A 17134-nucleotide genomic window follows, 5' to 3' on the forward strand; every position below is an offset into this window, starting at 1 on the left:
TCAACGAGAATTACTTTTATTGAAATTACTCATTTGTTTTTTCTTACCTTGTCAAAAGAGACAACACAGTTGAAACCTGAAATGACTGGTTTAGGGACAGTTTTTAAAACCATAGGGTTAGGATACAAAATTTCCTCAAATAATGGCCACGTTGCATGTCATTCAAGAGACTTTTTCACAATTTTAAGGTTTCAGGTGTCAAACATGGCTGTGGTATGCTTTTGTGAAAATAATCTAAGAAACAATTCTAGCACAAAATGTACTCTGGACCTAACTCATGCCAGTTGGGAAATCTTAATCCAGCCTTATAGTGTCAGGCTTCTGTTACCATGACACCCAATGGGCTAGATTCTACCACAGACTTATAATGCAACTCGAGATTTGATCGTGTTACCACTTGTTGCAGTCCAGACCTATTTTCATGCAAACAAAAAAGACACATGCCCTTTTCAAAGAACAATTCCTCCTTTCCACCTCATCAGAAAATAAACTTATATAATTAAAATAACTGCTGAGATCATATGATCTGTTGCTGATAAGAAAAGCATCACTTCAAGAGTTTCTTAGTGCCCATTTTAGGTGTTGTCATAGTAAAGATTAGAATGTATACACTATATTGCCCAATGTATTACCTCATATGCATTGACTCTGATGATTTTAACTGACATATCATATTTCATGCGCAATATTTAGTATGACATCAGTCTACCCTCTGCAATTATAACATCTTAAACTCTTTAGGGAAGGCTTTCCACAAGGTTTAGGGGTGCATTTATGAGAATTCTTCCAGGAGTGCATTTGTGAGGTTCCACAATGACATTGGACTGGCTCTTAGTCTCCACTCTAGTTCATCCAAAAGTGTTCCATAGGGTTCATCAGGATTGTAAAGGCCTTTCAAGTTCATCCTCATCCAACGCTCTCATCTGAGTCTATGAACCTATATTTGTGCATTGCTGAATGCAGTCATGTTACAGGAATTGGCCATTTCCAAATTGTTCCCACAAAGCTGTAAAGATCCACAATATTAGCCCTTGAGCTTCACTGAAAGTAACTGAATGGTTCCGCATGCTGAGAGATTTTTGGACAGTTTGGGGATGACCACTTCTTGTTCTAGTATGTCTGTGCACAAAGCACCGACAATAAAGACATGGACAGGAGGATTTAGTATGAATGAACTTTAATGGCCTAAACAGTCCTGTCCTCAACCTGATACTCTTACTCTTATGGGGTTGATGTTGACTGGACAGTGAACCAGAACTTCTCGTCCAAAATCAGTGTGACCATCACAATTTTGATCCTGGAAGAACAGGCAAAAATTCCCATGAACTAATTCCTAAACCTTGTTCAAAGCCTTCCCAAAAGAGTTATTACAAAGAGTAGACTGACATCATATTCAACCATATGACTATAGAACGGCATTATCAATGTGAGTCAAGGCAGGTGAGCAAATACTTTTGGCAATATACTGCATGTTTTGCCATCTTGTGTTAAAGTCTACGTGTTGCAGAAACTGTAATATACTTTATACAAAAAAATGTGTATTTAAAGTGATCAATGCCGCCTCACATCAGCAGTTAAGTAAATGGCACCCCTGGTCACTATTTGTGAAAATGCTGTCATGTGTTTCCAAACCAACACTTTTCATTCAGTTTGAATACACGTGCATTTGAGTCTAGTTCTATGGATCTTCCCAATTTCAAGGGGGGAGTTGATTATATAGTTCCGTTGCTGTTCCCACATCATTGGGGCTTGTCAGGCAAGGGGATGGTGCCTTCTTGCTCTCTCTGTAGTTCTTCCTTCCATTTGGCCTTCCTCTCCATGTTCTGACCCGTCAGGGACTCGTTTCTGCTGGCAGCCTGAAGCGGAGAAATGGAAGACTTTAAAGGGTTTAGTATACAATACAAAGGTAGCGCCAAAATCCAACACAATGTCAAATGACAAGGGGTAATGAACTGTCCCACTTGTGTACAGTAATCCCTCATTTTATCGAGGTTCGGTTATTACTGATTCACTCCATTACAATTTGTTTTTTTTTTTTCAGTGTAGCGCAGTTACCCACACATCTGAATTTTATTTGTTGGAAGATTGTAACGTCGGAACAATGACTCAAATTAGGTCAACTGGACTTTTATTCTGAAAAATTTCTCCAAATTGAGGATACCAAGAACATTACCGGAAACCCACTGTTTAAAACACATCACAGATTTTAACAACACAAATTTATTAATACCTTATCCCAGTGAATTTCTCATGCTCACATTCTTAATAGACAGGAATAATGCACATAAATACAAATCAAACTTGATTTTCTACAACCAGAGTCAAAAAATTTAAAACATCACTGCTATGAATACAGTCTTACAATCCAATAATTTTTGCTGACAAAAGACCCTTTCAAAAAAAAAAAAGCAAGAATGTCATTGAAATATTTATTTCCACAAATCATTCAAAAAGTTAAACTTTAATAGATTTTAGATTCAGGGCTCACAATTTAAAGTGCCACTGACACCTAAAACATTAACTTTAGCATGTTATTAACCAAATAAAATCAGCTAGAATGGACTCATCCGTTTGTTTACAGCACATCAAAATCTTGCAGTATAGTTTTTTTTCATCTCCCACCATGAAAATTCACTCGACTGTTTTGAGTTGAACAAGAACCAGGAAGTGACTTTTTTTTTTTTCAGATACCTACAGCAGCAGAGTTGAGTTTCTTTACCTACAGTGAAGAAAGTAAGCATTCAAACACCCTGCTATATTGCAAGTTCTCTAGCTATATATATATATATATATATATATATATATATATATATATATTTTTTTTTTTTTTTAATAGAAAAAAATAATTTAGGGACACATTAAATGAAGACTTTTTTTGAAAGTAATAAGAATGGGACCACACATTACAAGTTAGTAGATGAGGGAGGAAACCAGAGTGCCCGGAGGAAACCCACATAGGCATGGGGAGAACATGCAAAGTCCACACAGGCGGGTCTGGGATTGAACCCAGGACCTCAGAACTGTGAGGCCAATGCCTTACCAGCTGAGCACCCATGCCGCCTCAATACAATACAAATATTTAAACAAATGACACCTGGTTTTACACAAACAATGATTAACAATGCTTTACCAGCTGAGCCACCGTGTCGCCCAAATACGTACTATGCTGTTGACATATTTTAAACATTTTGGTACCCACATACAGCAAAAAAAAAAATAAAATAATCTCAAAAGGTGAAAAAACTCAACTATGTACACTGTAAGCGCCTCCAGCAGAAGATTCTCCGAGTGAGGAATGTAAATTAAGTACCGTATTTTCCGCACTATAAGGTGCACCGGATTATAAGGCGCACCGTCAATTAATTACCTATTTCAAAACTTTTATAAGGTGCATAGAATAGAGGCTACAGTAGAGACTGGGGTTACATTATGCATCCATTAGATGAAGCTGCGCTAAAGGGAATGTCAACAAAACAGATGGGTCAGTCAAACTTTATTAATAGATTACAAACCAGCATTCTGACATCTCCGTTCACTCCTAAAATGAATCAACAGTTGTTTTATTATTTTCCCAAAAGTAAAGTCAGTGACGTAGCATTGTCGTAGCAGTAGTAGTAGTAGTTATATAGGAGTCATTTTGGGGTCTTTACACAAACATACAAGTGAAAATTAAATGGCACGCTTCGCGCAGTCATATATCCCAGCCTGCACCACGCACTATTTCATCTACAAGGGAAAATGGAGTTGCCGTCTGCTTACCGGAGTTGCGAGACCTGTTGCAGCTCAATATTGATCCATATAAGGCGCAGTGGATTATAAGGCGCACTGTCGGCTTTTGGGAAAATTAAACTCTCTTAGGTGCGCTTTATCATGGGGAAAATACGTATATAATATACCACAATAAAAATGCTACTGTGCAACATTAGGTTTTATAATTACATATTTAACTTGACACTTGTACTGTTGTAGTTTTTGTCTCAATGTACCGTTGATGTATTTTAAACATTCTGGTACTCACATTCTCACACACACACACGCTTGCGCGCACACACACACACACACCACACACACACACACACACACACACGCACACACTTTCCCTAGCCACTTCTCCCAGCTCTTCCAGAGGGATCCCGAGGTGTTACCGGGCCAGCTGAGAGACAGTCTCTCCAGCGTGTCCTGGGTCATCCCCGGGTTCCCTTTAAATGCCCGCAACACCTCACCAGGGAGGCGTCTGGGAGGCATCCGATTCAGATGCCCCAGCCACCTCATCTGGCTCCTCTCAAGGAGGAGGAGCAGCGGCTCGACACTGAGCCCCTCCCGTATGACCAAACTTCTTACCCTATATCTAAGGGAGAGCCCGGACACCCTGCAGATGAAACTAATTTCGGTACATGTGACGTCTATCGTGCGGGCAACGCAAATGACACAGAGAAACTTTGTCCTAGTGGGGTTGACATAGTTTGGGGTGACAGGAAATGCAAATGACGCAGAGACAGTTTGTCCTAGTGGGGTTGACGTAGTGTAGTGTGCCTGTCGACTTCCACAGGCTTCGAGTCGAACGCCGATCATGTCGAAAGAACTAATTATGGAAACTGTTTTGACAAAGGTCGCTCCAAAAAAAAAAAAAAAAAAAGAAGAGCACCAAAGTTTTCATCCAAAATGCACAGCCTTTGTGGAGAAGGAAGGTTCTGCTGTGTGTCTACATTTATAGATGGGGAGTATGCCAAAGCATTCATCCTCGATGTTCCCAATAAACATTTTGTCAACTTGGTATTAAAAAAAAAAAAAAAAGATAAAACGCATAAAAGACATGCCTTTGTCGGGAAGAACAATTCACCATCGTACCATCATGATGGAAAATCAAATTGATTTAAGTTAACGATAAATGGACGGAAGTTTCACCGCCTGCATGAAGCTTACTCTATCGGAGTAAGAAGCACCAAAAGTCATATTAATTATAAGCACTTTTGTCATTATTGGTTAGCAACACCATAATGTTATTTAAAAGAATTCAATTCTTATTGTACTCTAAAAATGTTGGTCTTACATAAATGCACAAATACACCTGTATTTAGTTTTTAAAATACTGCAGTCAAAATGTACGGGTGTGGTCAGTCACGCTCGCAAATTACTGGATTAATATTACGTAACTGTAAATTAAAAATAAAATAAATACATAACTAAAATAGAAAACAAAAATTTCAAACTCAGAAATTATAATTTCTCATTTCAACTGATATTTGAAGAAGATGATATAAAACGGTATTTAAAATTTTTCATCAATAAAAATTCTTGATCTGACGAACTTTATCTAAGGAAAAGTTAAATGCACTGGCCTGTCAAGGAATAAACACGAACGGTTTATACCATCTATGTTTTGATAATGTTGAAAGTTTAGTTCAACATAATCAGCATTAGTGACAACAAGCTAGCAATACATTGTAACAAACATTCCTGTCTGCAATCATGATGTATTGTTATAATCTACCATAATCTACGGCGGTATCTATTGTCAATCCATTGATGACACCTAGAGTAGATCTATATCTTCCTAAAGCATGTAGAGGGAAAATTTTTCAACTTCAAGATAACGCGTACCACGGGGAAAATGACGGTTCGCATTTAGATATATGGACGGACTGGTCTAACGTGATCATTTAGATCAAGTCAAAGTAAATCACAATGTCACATATTATAGTTAGATCCTGAAACATTACCTGTGTTACATCCCAGAAATGTTTTCAATGTTACTCAGGGGTGCCTGGATTTTTTTCCCCCCCAGCCGTCACACGATCAACCAAAACTGCTTCGCGATCGATGCATTGAGCACCCCTGGTGTAAGTGAATTTCCTTTGACATGCCTCCTGATGATGATGACATTCGACATACTGTAAATACGCTCGCAATACGTGAAGCAGCAGAACATGTGCTTTTGGCATCACTTCCGTACATGCTGAGTACAATTAACTTGCATTTCCTGTTTCCAGGTGATACTGATTGTTTAGGAGCAGGCTTGTTTTGTTAACGTCTATGAAATAAACACGTTAATTAATGTAAAGACCACACAATAAGCAACGTCTTTCAATATTTTTTCTACTCGTAACAAATTTTACACGTGTGATTTTTCGTGCTCGACTGTGCTGATTTGCGAGTCCGATGGTGCGCGGGGTGAACGCGCTCGTCAAATGTGAGTGACTGATACTGTATGGCTCTTTTGAAACTGCATTTCAAAATATTTGATCTTTATGGCTCCCTATGTCGAAAAGGTTTCCAACCCCTGGTCTAACCAGTTGTTCCACCGTGCTGCCGAGTAAAAGTATCATTAGTTCTGAACAGCAGACGCATTGGAAGTTTTTTTCTGGTCTCGTCAACTCCTATGACTTGGTCCCAAAAGCAAAGGCAGAAAGTCGGGCCAAAACGTGCACATATTCATCTGCTGCAGAGCAATATTCAGAATTACATCTGTCTGGGTGTGTAGAATGGATCAGGCAGAGTACAAAGCAGCCCATGACGACAGTGAACCTCTCCACCCACACACACTACCAGGAAAAACTTATCTGATCTCTACGATTCATGGAAATTACTTATTTTGAATTCAAAACGGCATTTTTCCCCCAAAGGGTAATGATTTGCATGCATGCTATTAGAATCCCCTGTGCCGCCAGTTATCCCGTTAGCTTGGGAGAGCTCAACATCTGATATCTCTATTTTTCACGATTTTGGAACCTTCTTTTTAATACTTTTCATTTATCCGAATTTGTTAGGATCGTTAACAACATTGTTTGCTGTGGAGTGTCAAAATTACAACACTATTTTTACATTACAAGGACATCTAATCTCAAACAGATTAACTAAAATTCACAACAGCTATAACCAAAGATCCAAGCCAAATTCATTTGGTCCACAAATTTGTCAATCAAGCTAAAGGGTATTCAAACAAAATACAAAATTTCACTAGCTGTTAGAAAATTTGACTTTGGAGGATCCATTCTATTTACAGCATAATAACACACCCCCACAAAAAGAGCCATTGTATAAAAATACACAAAGCTCTCACCCGTTTGCCCAGGAAAATCATCAACAAGCAGGCACCGACCGTGGCTGCCATCATCATGTAGCAGGCTTTCACTCGCACTTTGTTTCTGGCAGCGTCAAGCACTTCAAACCTGTGGCACACACACACACACACACACACACACACGAAATGCATTGAAGTCATTCCTAATGCAAGTTATGTAATAGCCTCTGTTGCCTCCAACAAAAAGCCTCCCAGGCAGCATAGTTGTCTTTCAGATTGAGTTCCTTCATAAATTTACATATGTAGTTTCTATTGATAACCACGTGTCTATTGCAACGCATATTATCACTGTATCAATTGTATCAGATATGTGCAGGTGTGTCCCAACACGCACCCCCTACCACTACCTTACAGTCTGTAACCTCCTTCAGATGACATCGTCTGCACAAAATGTAACCCACCTGCGTGCTTCTACTTCTGCTCTTGTAGGTCACCCTATGTTCCTGCCTCTTCTGGAAAAAAGTGTTCACTACTGCCATTTCCATCCTTTTTCCAAAGTTCACCACTATTTGTCCTTCAAAGTTCCTTTCCTGTGTGCTGTACTTACCCATCACTTCTTCATTGGCTCTGTATCCTTGGACCAACATGTCCATTACAATCTGCACCAATCACAACGCTCTTTGTGTGTCTGGGATGCTCAGAAGTACTTAATCTAGTTCCTTCCAGAATTTCTCTCTCAACTCTGGGTCACATCCTACTTGTGCTGCATAGCCGCTAATCACATTATACATATCCTCAATTTCAAGTTTCAACCTCATCACTCGATCTGATACTCTTTTCACCTCAAAGACATTCTTAGCCAGCTCTTTTAAAATAACCCCTACTCCATTTCTCTTCCCATCTATTCCATGGTAAAATAATTTAAATCCTGCTCCTAAACTTCTAGCCTTATTACCTTTCCACCTCGTCGCTTGGAAACACAATACATCAACCTTTGTCCTATTCATTATATCAACCAACTCCTGAGCTTTTCCTGTCATAGTCTCAACAATCAAAGTCCCTACCCTCAGGTTCTACTAGTTGTCTTCTTTCGCTTCGACCAACAGTAGCTGAATTTCCACCGATGTCCTGCATGTTAACGGTGCCGGGGGGGCACAACTGACCTGGTATGGGATTCTTTAGATGAACACTCATATTTGTTTGGCAAAGTTTTATGCCAGATGCCCTTCTTGACGCAACCCTCTGCATTTATCTGGGCTCGGGACTGGCTTACAGATTGCACTGCATTGTGCCCCCATGGGGCTGCATGCTGCTATGCGCATGGTAAACTTGATAAAATCACAACCCATGAGAAGTCGCACATTTGATTCTTTGTGTGAGGAAATGGGCACGGAACATAAAAGGTTATTGTTTCATACTGAGGTCTCGTGGTTGTTCTGTGTCCCTCTACTGGCCCATGTTTATGAACTGCAGGAGGAAATAAGTGTTTCTGACAAATGAGGTCACATTACGAAAAACTGCATGCAAGTGATGAGTGGTGTGCAAAGCTGGCATACCTGGCTGACATTTTACATCATCTGAATGAACTGAACACATGTATGCAAGGCTGAAAAGAAAACCTGTTTACAAGCACAGATAAAATAAATTCTGCTCAAAGCGGCAACTCTGGAAATAACCTGGAAAATCGAAATCTTGAAATATTCATACACACACCAAGCAATGGCAAAATGTCAACATAGCAGCATTATGTGAGATCAGAGTGAAATATTTAAAAACACTTTAGAAGATCTCATTTTATTTTTCTTCAGCTTTCACTCAATCCCTTGACTGGGTGAGGGACCAATAGCATCAGTTGGTAGAAAGGACATTACAAGAACAAGAGGAACTAACTGAACTGAGACAAGATCTTAGTTTAGAGCTAAGCTTTGCTGATGTACCTTTGGACAATTTTACCCCATTCTGTCAAACAAAGCTATTTTGACATTGCTCCCATTTTCCACAACATATCTCCATCAGGTGGGTAACTGTTATAAAAAGTAAAACTAGAGCGAGACAGAGCTGTTGAGGAAGAGCTTTGTGTGTCTTTCATTGACTCCTCCCAGAATATCAACTCTATGCTCATTCAAACAGGCCTAGGTGTCACACTGAGTGAGTAAACTATATACATTCACTGTGTAAAAACACATTTCATTGTTTTGTCCCACTGTCTGAAGTCAAAGACTAAACCGCTCCTGTTCCAGGTCAGTCAAGACAACCAAAATTATTTAATTTTGGTAAATGGTACAGCATTGAGAGAATTTCATAGAAAATTTTACATGATTTTCTTCGAGGTCAAAACTTCACATCCATTTCCTTACTTCCATTCCATTTTCCAAGCCACCTAAGGGTCGCGGGTGTACTATCCCAGCTAACATCTGGCAAAAGTCTAACTACAAGCTGAACCATGCCAGTCAGTTGCTGGGCACATACTGACATCATCACTGAGCGGGAATCAATTACACACTGCCAGCACCAAAGTAGTGTGTACCACTTCACCATAAGTGACATTTCCTTAGTACTGAGTCGAATATCCTTTGAACTGCATGACGTTTTGGGTTACCTTCCACAAGCTTCTGACTGTACTCTGCTGGACCCCATTCTCCCTGACAGAACTGGTACAGCCGACCGATGCAATGGGTATAAGGTAGTCAGTGCCTGTCATGGCAGGAATCAAGGCATTGTTGAAGAAGTCGTCCCATTGGATCTTTTTGGATCTCACTCCAGATCTTGGATGAGATCCTCCCAAAGTAATATCTTCGTATCCTATTCATGATTGAGGGAAGAATGGAAAAGGAGCTCGACAGGTAGAGTCTGCATTTATGCGGTATTTGTATTGGTCAGTTGTATCGAAGAAGTTGAAAGGCAAAGCTCCCAATTTACGAGACGACCCAGGGAACACTGGAAAGACTAGGTCTCTCACCTGACCTGCGAAGGCCTCGAGCTCCTCTCGGAAGAGCAAGAGGAAATGGCTGGGGTTCCCTGCTAAAGCTACTGCCCCCAACCTGGCCTATAATAACAGAAAAAAATTGATAAAATTGGCGGCTTTTACTTGGACGGCACTTTTCTACCTTCAAGCGCTTTAACACTGTCTCCTCTTTCAGCTGTTGATGGTGAAGCATCAGGAGAAACAGAGGATTCAGTATCTTGCTAGACGACAATTTGGCATGGTCACAGGGGTTGAGGATCAAACAAACAACCTATAGGTTAGGAGACAACCACTACCTGAACTATCCCGTCCCCCAATGCTAGCACAGTATTGCTAGTGCTGCTATTTTGTTGAAGCTGGACAGTGTTCTCTGAGACGATGAATCAAAATGACTCACTTTCACGCCATTATTAAATGGTTATGCATTTCTACACATCAGTGAGGTGCACGGCTTTGGTCGGATACTGAGAAGACGGGTTTGGATGAGTGAAGTTGGGCTAAAAACTACAAACTCCCGGTTTTACTAAATATACAGTATATTTTACTCTTTTTCAAATTAAAGGGGAAGTCCAGTCGATGAATTAACAATGTATCAGAGAGGTCATGTAATATGTACTGTACCTTGAAAATTTTGAGGTAAATCCGATATTTCATGGGGTTTTGAGATTTTTATCAGCAATTACGAATTTTCATGGGCGACGCCATTTTGGCAAGTCACATGACCTACGTGTGCGGATGAGACATATTACGTGTGCAAACATAGGCTCACTTATGTTGTGACACAATTATGGCCAGCGCTGACTTCTGTGATTTATCCTCATCTGATGAAGAAATAGCAGTATCGGTTGATCTGTAAGACAGGGGAATATTTCCATACAGATTTGAACCTGTGGCTGTAAATGATGTAGAATTTTCGGATGGTTCTTCGGACGAGAATGACGCGAAGTCTGACTATTCAGAGGCTGACGTGCGGGACACACCATTGATCCGTCCTATTGATTTTGGACTGCGTTTAGGCCAGCCAGCGGATCAATGGTGGACATGTGACCGATTTGTAGCCATGGACAATCCTCTGATGAATCTTTGTTGTCAGGAACCTGAGGAACTGGAAAGAAAGATATTTGCAGAGGACCTGGATTGCACTTCCCTCCATAGCGAGTTTCATGGCATTGTCATCTGGAAGCCTGCACTGAGGACAACCCCTTGTGGCGATGAAGGATGTGAAAAAGGCAACTCTGGTAGAAACCATCAGTGAAAAGTAGGCCTTATATTGTGGGAAAGGTTCTTTATACTTTCTTTCGGCTTGTCCTATTACGGGTGCCCACATCGTGTCATCTCAAATGAACGCTCACATTTGTTTGGCACTATTTTTACGCCGGATGCTCTTCTTGATGCAACCCCTCTCAGGGAAGTGGGAAAGGTTGTGTGTGTGTGTGTGTGTGTGTATATATATATATATATATATATATATATATACACACACACACACACACACACACACACACACACACACACACACACACACACAAACGTATAAATTTGACATTTAAAATTCGAACAGAATGTTTTCAGTCTCCTGAGATTCAACTGGCTACAATTCACTTTCTGAAATTCAACCGGCTACAATTTGCTGTATAAAATTGACCGTCTAAATTCTAGGCGAAGGCATAAAATATTTCAGTCTTAAGCAACTTATTTGGAAGTATTCCTCTGTCTTCCCGATCAACTGATACTGCTATTTCTTCATCAGATGAGGATAAATCTGAGAAATCCGCACTGCCCATAATTGTGTCACAACGTAAGTGAGCCTTTGCTTGAGCACGAAATACGTCATATCCGCACACGTAAGTCATGTGACTCACCAAAATGGCGGTGCCTCTTAAATTTTGTAATTGCTGATAAAAATCTCAAAACGCCATGAAATGATATCGGATTAACCTAAAATTTTCAAGGTACAGTGCATAGACATGACCTATCTGATATATTGTTAATTCAATGACCAGACTTCCCCTTTCAGTTCATTTCAATGGTTTATCATTCAATTTTAATTTTTTTTTTTTTTTCCAATTGAAACTGGTTGGTTTCTAACTCTATACTTTGTTTGAAAATAATGTACTCCCAAGACAAAAAATTAAAATTGGCCTCCATCTGTGGTTGAGAAACAAAACAAAACCTTTGGCCAGTATTTTTAAACTCATTACAGCCAATCAAACATCTCCTCCATCCTGTCAGAAATCAGCATAGTTACCTTTTTGAATGAGTTCTCCTCCCCTACCCTGTGATGTTACTCGTAGACAGAACACAGCCAAACAGGAGTCCACTTACGATACCAGGTCAGGAATCTGGTCGGCTGTCTTGTAGCGTCCTGACCAGAGCAGCATCTTCTTGTCTAGTTCCGAGGGTCTGTAGCCCGGGATCTTGAACCCAAGACGAGGGGAGACTGACAAAAGAACATACCTGTCATATTGTTGTGTGAGTGTGTGTGGGTGTGCGTGGTGCGGTGTGTCACTTTGTGCTGGAGCAGCAGCTGGAGAATCTGTTTTGACCTCGTGTGGCTTATTGCACATCCCCCTGAGATTCCACGCTTCTGTGATACGAATGCACCTCAGACCTGTGCAGAAAAATAGTTTACAATTGCAGAGGAAATCCACTCTTCTGTCCATTTTGTCCTCAGTTGTGTTGGAGGTGAGCTGGAGCCAATCCCAAGTAACTTAAAAAATCAAACGAGCTGAAATAAAATAAAAACTATTTTGTGCACATTTTAAACTCAATATAGATGAATACTACAATATTTAAGAGCATTAGTTAATGCGACATATGTACAACTTCAGTTTGTCCCTTCAAACTAGTGATGTCATCATGAATAGTTGTCATAGTGAAGTTTAATGGATTGTCTGAGGTAAGACATGAGGGTTATTGGCGTTAGAGAGGAAGATGCAGGACATAGACTTACCATAATTTCCGGCCTACAGAGTGCACCCCCTTATAAGCCTCACACAGTACATTTGTAAAGGAAATATCATTTGGTACATACATAAGCCGCACTTGTGTAAAAGCCGCAAGTGCCCACATTGAAACACGAGATATTTACAAAGAAAGACGGTACACAGAGTTTTCAAAGTTTTAATACCTTAGCTTACCTTAACATAGAAACAACACAGTAGCACGAACAAGGATGTTTATAAAAAAAAAAAAAAAAACAGCTGTAGCAGCTAGCCACGCTAGATTAAAAGTCCTTTCCTTGCCGCTTTGATTCTACCGTCTCAGTCTTACCTTTTCCACTCGAGTGCCCCCTTGCGGCCGTTAGAAAAAAATGTACAAATGAGCCGCATCACTGCATAAGGTGCAGGGTTGAAAGCATGTGGAAAAAAGTCGCGGGTTATATACGCCCGAAATTACGGTACATGGAAAAAGATGGCACGCTGTAACGACCCCTAAGGAGACAAGCTAAAAAAAGACTGTAGAGGAAAACTCGATAACATTCCTTTGTATTGATCACACCTTTTTAATTGTTAGAAAATTGGTGCCCATTTTTCTGAGAATGTCTCCCATTACTGTACGGTACAGACATGCAAACACCAAAGCCATGAAAAGTTGACAAGAAAAATAAAAGAAAAATACAGTGTAGGGGTAGATGGGGTGTATCACCTGGGGCGCCGCAGATATTTTTACATTTTATTTTCGCATAAATTTATAAGTCTGGAAGATTAAAGAATACAACCAACAAATCTTCTTCATGCAGAAAAACGTTCATTTACACCGCTCAAGTCAATGATGTACAAATTTAAGATTAAATATCCCTCATTTCTTTGCATTTTTGTTCTGGCCTTCAACTAGAGCCAGGCCCATCTCCACCTGCACTTGATCTATACTTCAAGCTGTGGCAGATAGATATACAATAGAATCCTCCTTTTTAAGCACTCTCTTTCTGTCAAAACAGGAAAATAATTCTGATTCACTTCATTTTTCACTATTATCAACTTCAAAGGCTAATCTCAAATGTATCCTCCAACCAAAATATAGAATTTAAGTAGTTCATTCTGTGTCCTTATAATACTTAACATTGCTTCATCGCTTTATCTCATTCAATGCCAGAAGATAGAATGGAACCTACCAAAGAAAGATTCAACACTCTTCTTTCATCCTGGAAAAAAGTACATTCCTTTTGACCTGCCTTTAAGCATTCTTTAGTAAACAGCAGTGCAGGTAAGTTTCTTTTATAGATTAATTTCCAAGATATACTGAGAAGTGTAATGCAGCCCTATGGGGGCACAAGCCAGTGCAATCTGAAGGCCGGTCCCAAGCCCGGATAAATGAAGAGGGTTGTGTCAGGAAGGGCATCGAGCGTAAAAGTGTGCCAAACAAATATGAGCGTTCATCTAAAGAATCCCATACCGGATCGGTCATGGCCCGGGTTAACAACGCCCGCTCCCGGCAATGCGAACCTGCACGGCATCAGTGAAAATTCAACTACTGTGGGTCGAAGACAAAGAAGAGGAGGAAACCGGATCTGTCGTCAGAAGAAAAAGCGGAATGCACAGAGCCTACAACTGAGTGTAGGGACTTTGAATGTTGGGACGATGACGGGAAAAGCTCAGGAGGTGGTTGACATGATGATTAGGAGAAAGGTTGATATACTGTCCATTTAAGAGAGCAGGTGGAAAGGTAGTTGTCTAGAAGTTTAGGAGCAGGGTTTAATATATTTTATCACAGAATAGATGGGAAGAGAAATGGAGTAGGGGTTATTTTAAAAGAGCTGGCTAAGAATGTCTTGGAGGTGAAAAGAGTATCAGATCGAGTAATGAGGCTGAAATATTAAATTGAGCGTATTATGTATAATGTGATTAGCGGCTATGATCCACAGGTAGGATGTGACCCAGAGTTGAAAGAGAAATTCTGGAAGGAACTAGATTAAATAGTTATGAGCATCCCAGACACACAAACATGTAATATGTACCCTACTTTGACAATGTGATGTTAAATCTTCTCTCATTGAATAGCGTTTTGAGAAGATTTTTAATCGACAATTACAAATTTTCGGGGGCGCTGCCATTTTCGCGAGCCACATGACCTCCGTGGGCATATGTGACGTGTACTGTACTGTTCCAAATGCTGGATAACATGGGACACCATTATGACCAGCGCTGATTTCTCAGATTTATCCTCATCTGATGAAGAAATAGCAGTATCGGTTGATCGGAAAGACGGAGGAATACTTCCATACAGATTTGAACCTGTGGCTGTAATTAATGTTGAATATTCGGATGGTTCTTTGGGGGGAATGACGCCGAGTCTGACAACTCGGATCCCTGCTCACGACATAACTGCGTAAACAAAGGCCCCCGGCAGCTCTGGCCCACACCTTGTTTCCCCATCCTGCCTCAATGTCTGCGCGGACCAACATGCTCCTGTCTTCACAAAGATCTTCAACAGGTCTCGAAAACTGTGTGAAGTACCACCCTGCTTCAAAGGTTCAACCATTATACCAGTCCCCAAAAAAGCAGCAGTCCCAGGTCTTAATGACGACAGGCCTGTTGCCTTGAGATCTGTCGTCATGAAGTCATTTGAACACTTCGTGCTGGACAACGTCAAGAGCGTCACAGGTCCCCAGCTGGACCCACTGCAGTTTGCCTATCAAGCTAATAGGTCTGTGGATGATGACAACATGGGTCTGCACTTCATCTTTGAACAACTTTACAGCGAGGGTACCTATGCAAGGATCCTCTTCGTTGATTTCAGCCCTACATTTAACACCATCATCCCTGAACTACTCTCCTCCAAACTTCTCCAGCTCGGCGTCTTGCCTGCCATCTCCTGGTGATCTATAACTTACTAACAGGCAGGACACAGCAGGTGAGGCTGCGGGACACCACCTCATCCACCCGCACTATCAGCACCGGGGCACCCCAAGGTTGTGACCTCTCCGTCTGCTCTTCTCGCTCTACACAAATGACTGCACCTTGTGGCATCTCAGTGTCAAATCCTGAAATTCGCAGATGACACCATGGTCATCGGCCTCATCAAAGACGGCAACGAGTCAGCATATCGACAGGAGGTGGCAAGACTGGAGCTTGAGTGTGGTCAACACAACCTGGCATTGAACATACTAAATACTGTGGAGATGATTGTGGACCTCAGGAGGCATCTTTCACCACAGCTGCCCCTAACACTGTCCAACTATTTTGTGTCATCTGTTGAGATCTTCAAGTTCCTGGAAATTACTGTCTCAGAGGACCTGAAGTGGGAGATGAACATCAATTCCATCCTCAAAAAAGCCCAACAAAGGATGGACTTCTTGCGGCTTCTGAGGAAGCACGGCCTGTCACAAGAGCTTCTGAGAAACTTCTACACAGCTGTCATCAAATCAGTACGGCGCACCTCCATCACCGTCTGGTTTGGGGCCACCACAAAAAAGGACAAACTCAGATTGCAACGGACAATCAAAACCGCTGAACGGATTCTCGGCACCACGCCACCCACTATTGAGGACTTTCACTTAACACGAACGAGGTCCAGAGCAGGCAGGATCCTTTCGGATCCTTCACATCCTGGCCACCAGTTCTTCAAGCTCCTTCCATCTGGAAAGTGCTACAGATCAATGAAGGTCAAAACTAGCTGGCATTCGAACAGTTTTTTTCATCTCCCCATCCATTTTCTTTGCCACTTATCCTCACGAGGGTCGCAGAGAGGGCTGGAGTTTATCCCAGCTGTCAATGGGCAGGAGGCAGGGTACACTGTGAACTGGTTGCCAGCCAGGGCACATGGAGACAAACAGCTGCATTCACAATCACACCTAGGGGAAATTTAGAGTGTCCAATTAACGATGCATTTTTTGGAGCAGGGGGTGGGAGAAAACCGGAGTGCCTGGAGAAAACCCATACAGGCACGGGGAGAACATGCAAACAACACACAGGCGGGGCCGGGTCCTCAGAACTTTGAGGCCAATGCTTTACCAGCTAGATCCACCATGCCGCAAGTTTTTTTCCCTCCGGCAATTAAGCAGTCACTCACATTTGAAAAATGTACAGGTGTGGTCAGTCATGCTCGCAGATAAAGTTGCGGGTGTGATTAGGGATGGAATCTCAAGACCTTAAAATAACTTACTGGATTAATATAACACAACTGTAAATTAAAAATAAAATGTACAA

General features: G+C 41.1%; 1 protein-coding gene across 2 annotated transcripts in view; it reads right to left on the minus strand.

The window, feature by feature from the left end:
- The window catches only part of fam162a (family with sequence similarity 162 member A), a 21528-nt gene continuing 4394 nt past the window's right edge, over positions 1-17134 (minus strand). For both annotated transcript variants that reach the window (XM_061804520.1, XM_061804521.1), the window contains 4 exons: positions 12496-12597; positions 12312-12426; positions 7061-7169; positions 1-1856 (listed from right to left, as the gene is read on the minus strand). In XM_061804520.1, coding sequence (XP_061660504.1) covers positions 1740-1856; positions 7061-7169; positions 12312-12426; positions 12496-12597 — 443 coding nt within the window. In that variant the 3' untranslated portion in view covers positions 1-1739. The remainder of the gene's footprint in view (positions 1857-7060; positions 7170-12311; positions 12427-12495; positions 12598-17134) is intronic.

Source organism: Syngnathoides biaculeatus, chromosome 19, assembly GCF_019802595.1.
Source record: "Syngnathoides biaculeatus isolate LvHL_M chromosome 19, ASM1980259v1, whole genome shotgun sequence".
Taxonomy (NCBI): Eukaryota; Metazoa; Chordata; class Actinopteri; order Syngnathiformes; family Syngnathidae; genus Syngnathoides; species Syngnathoides biaculeatus.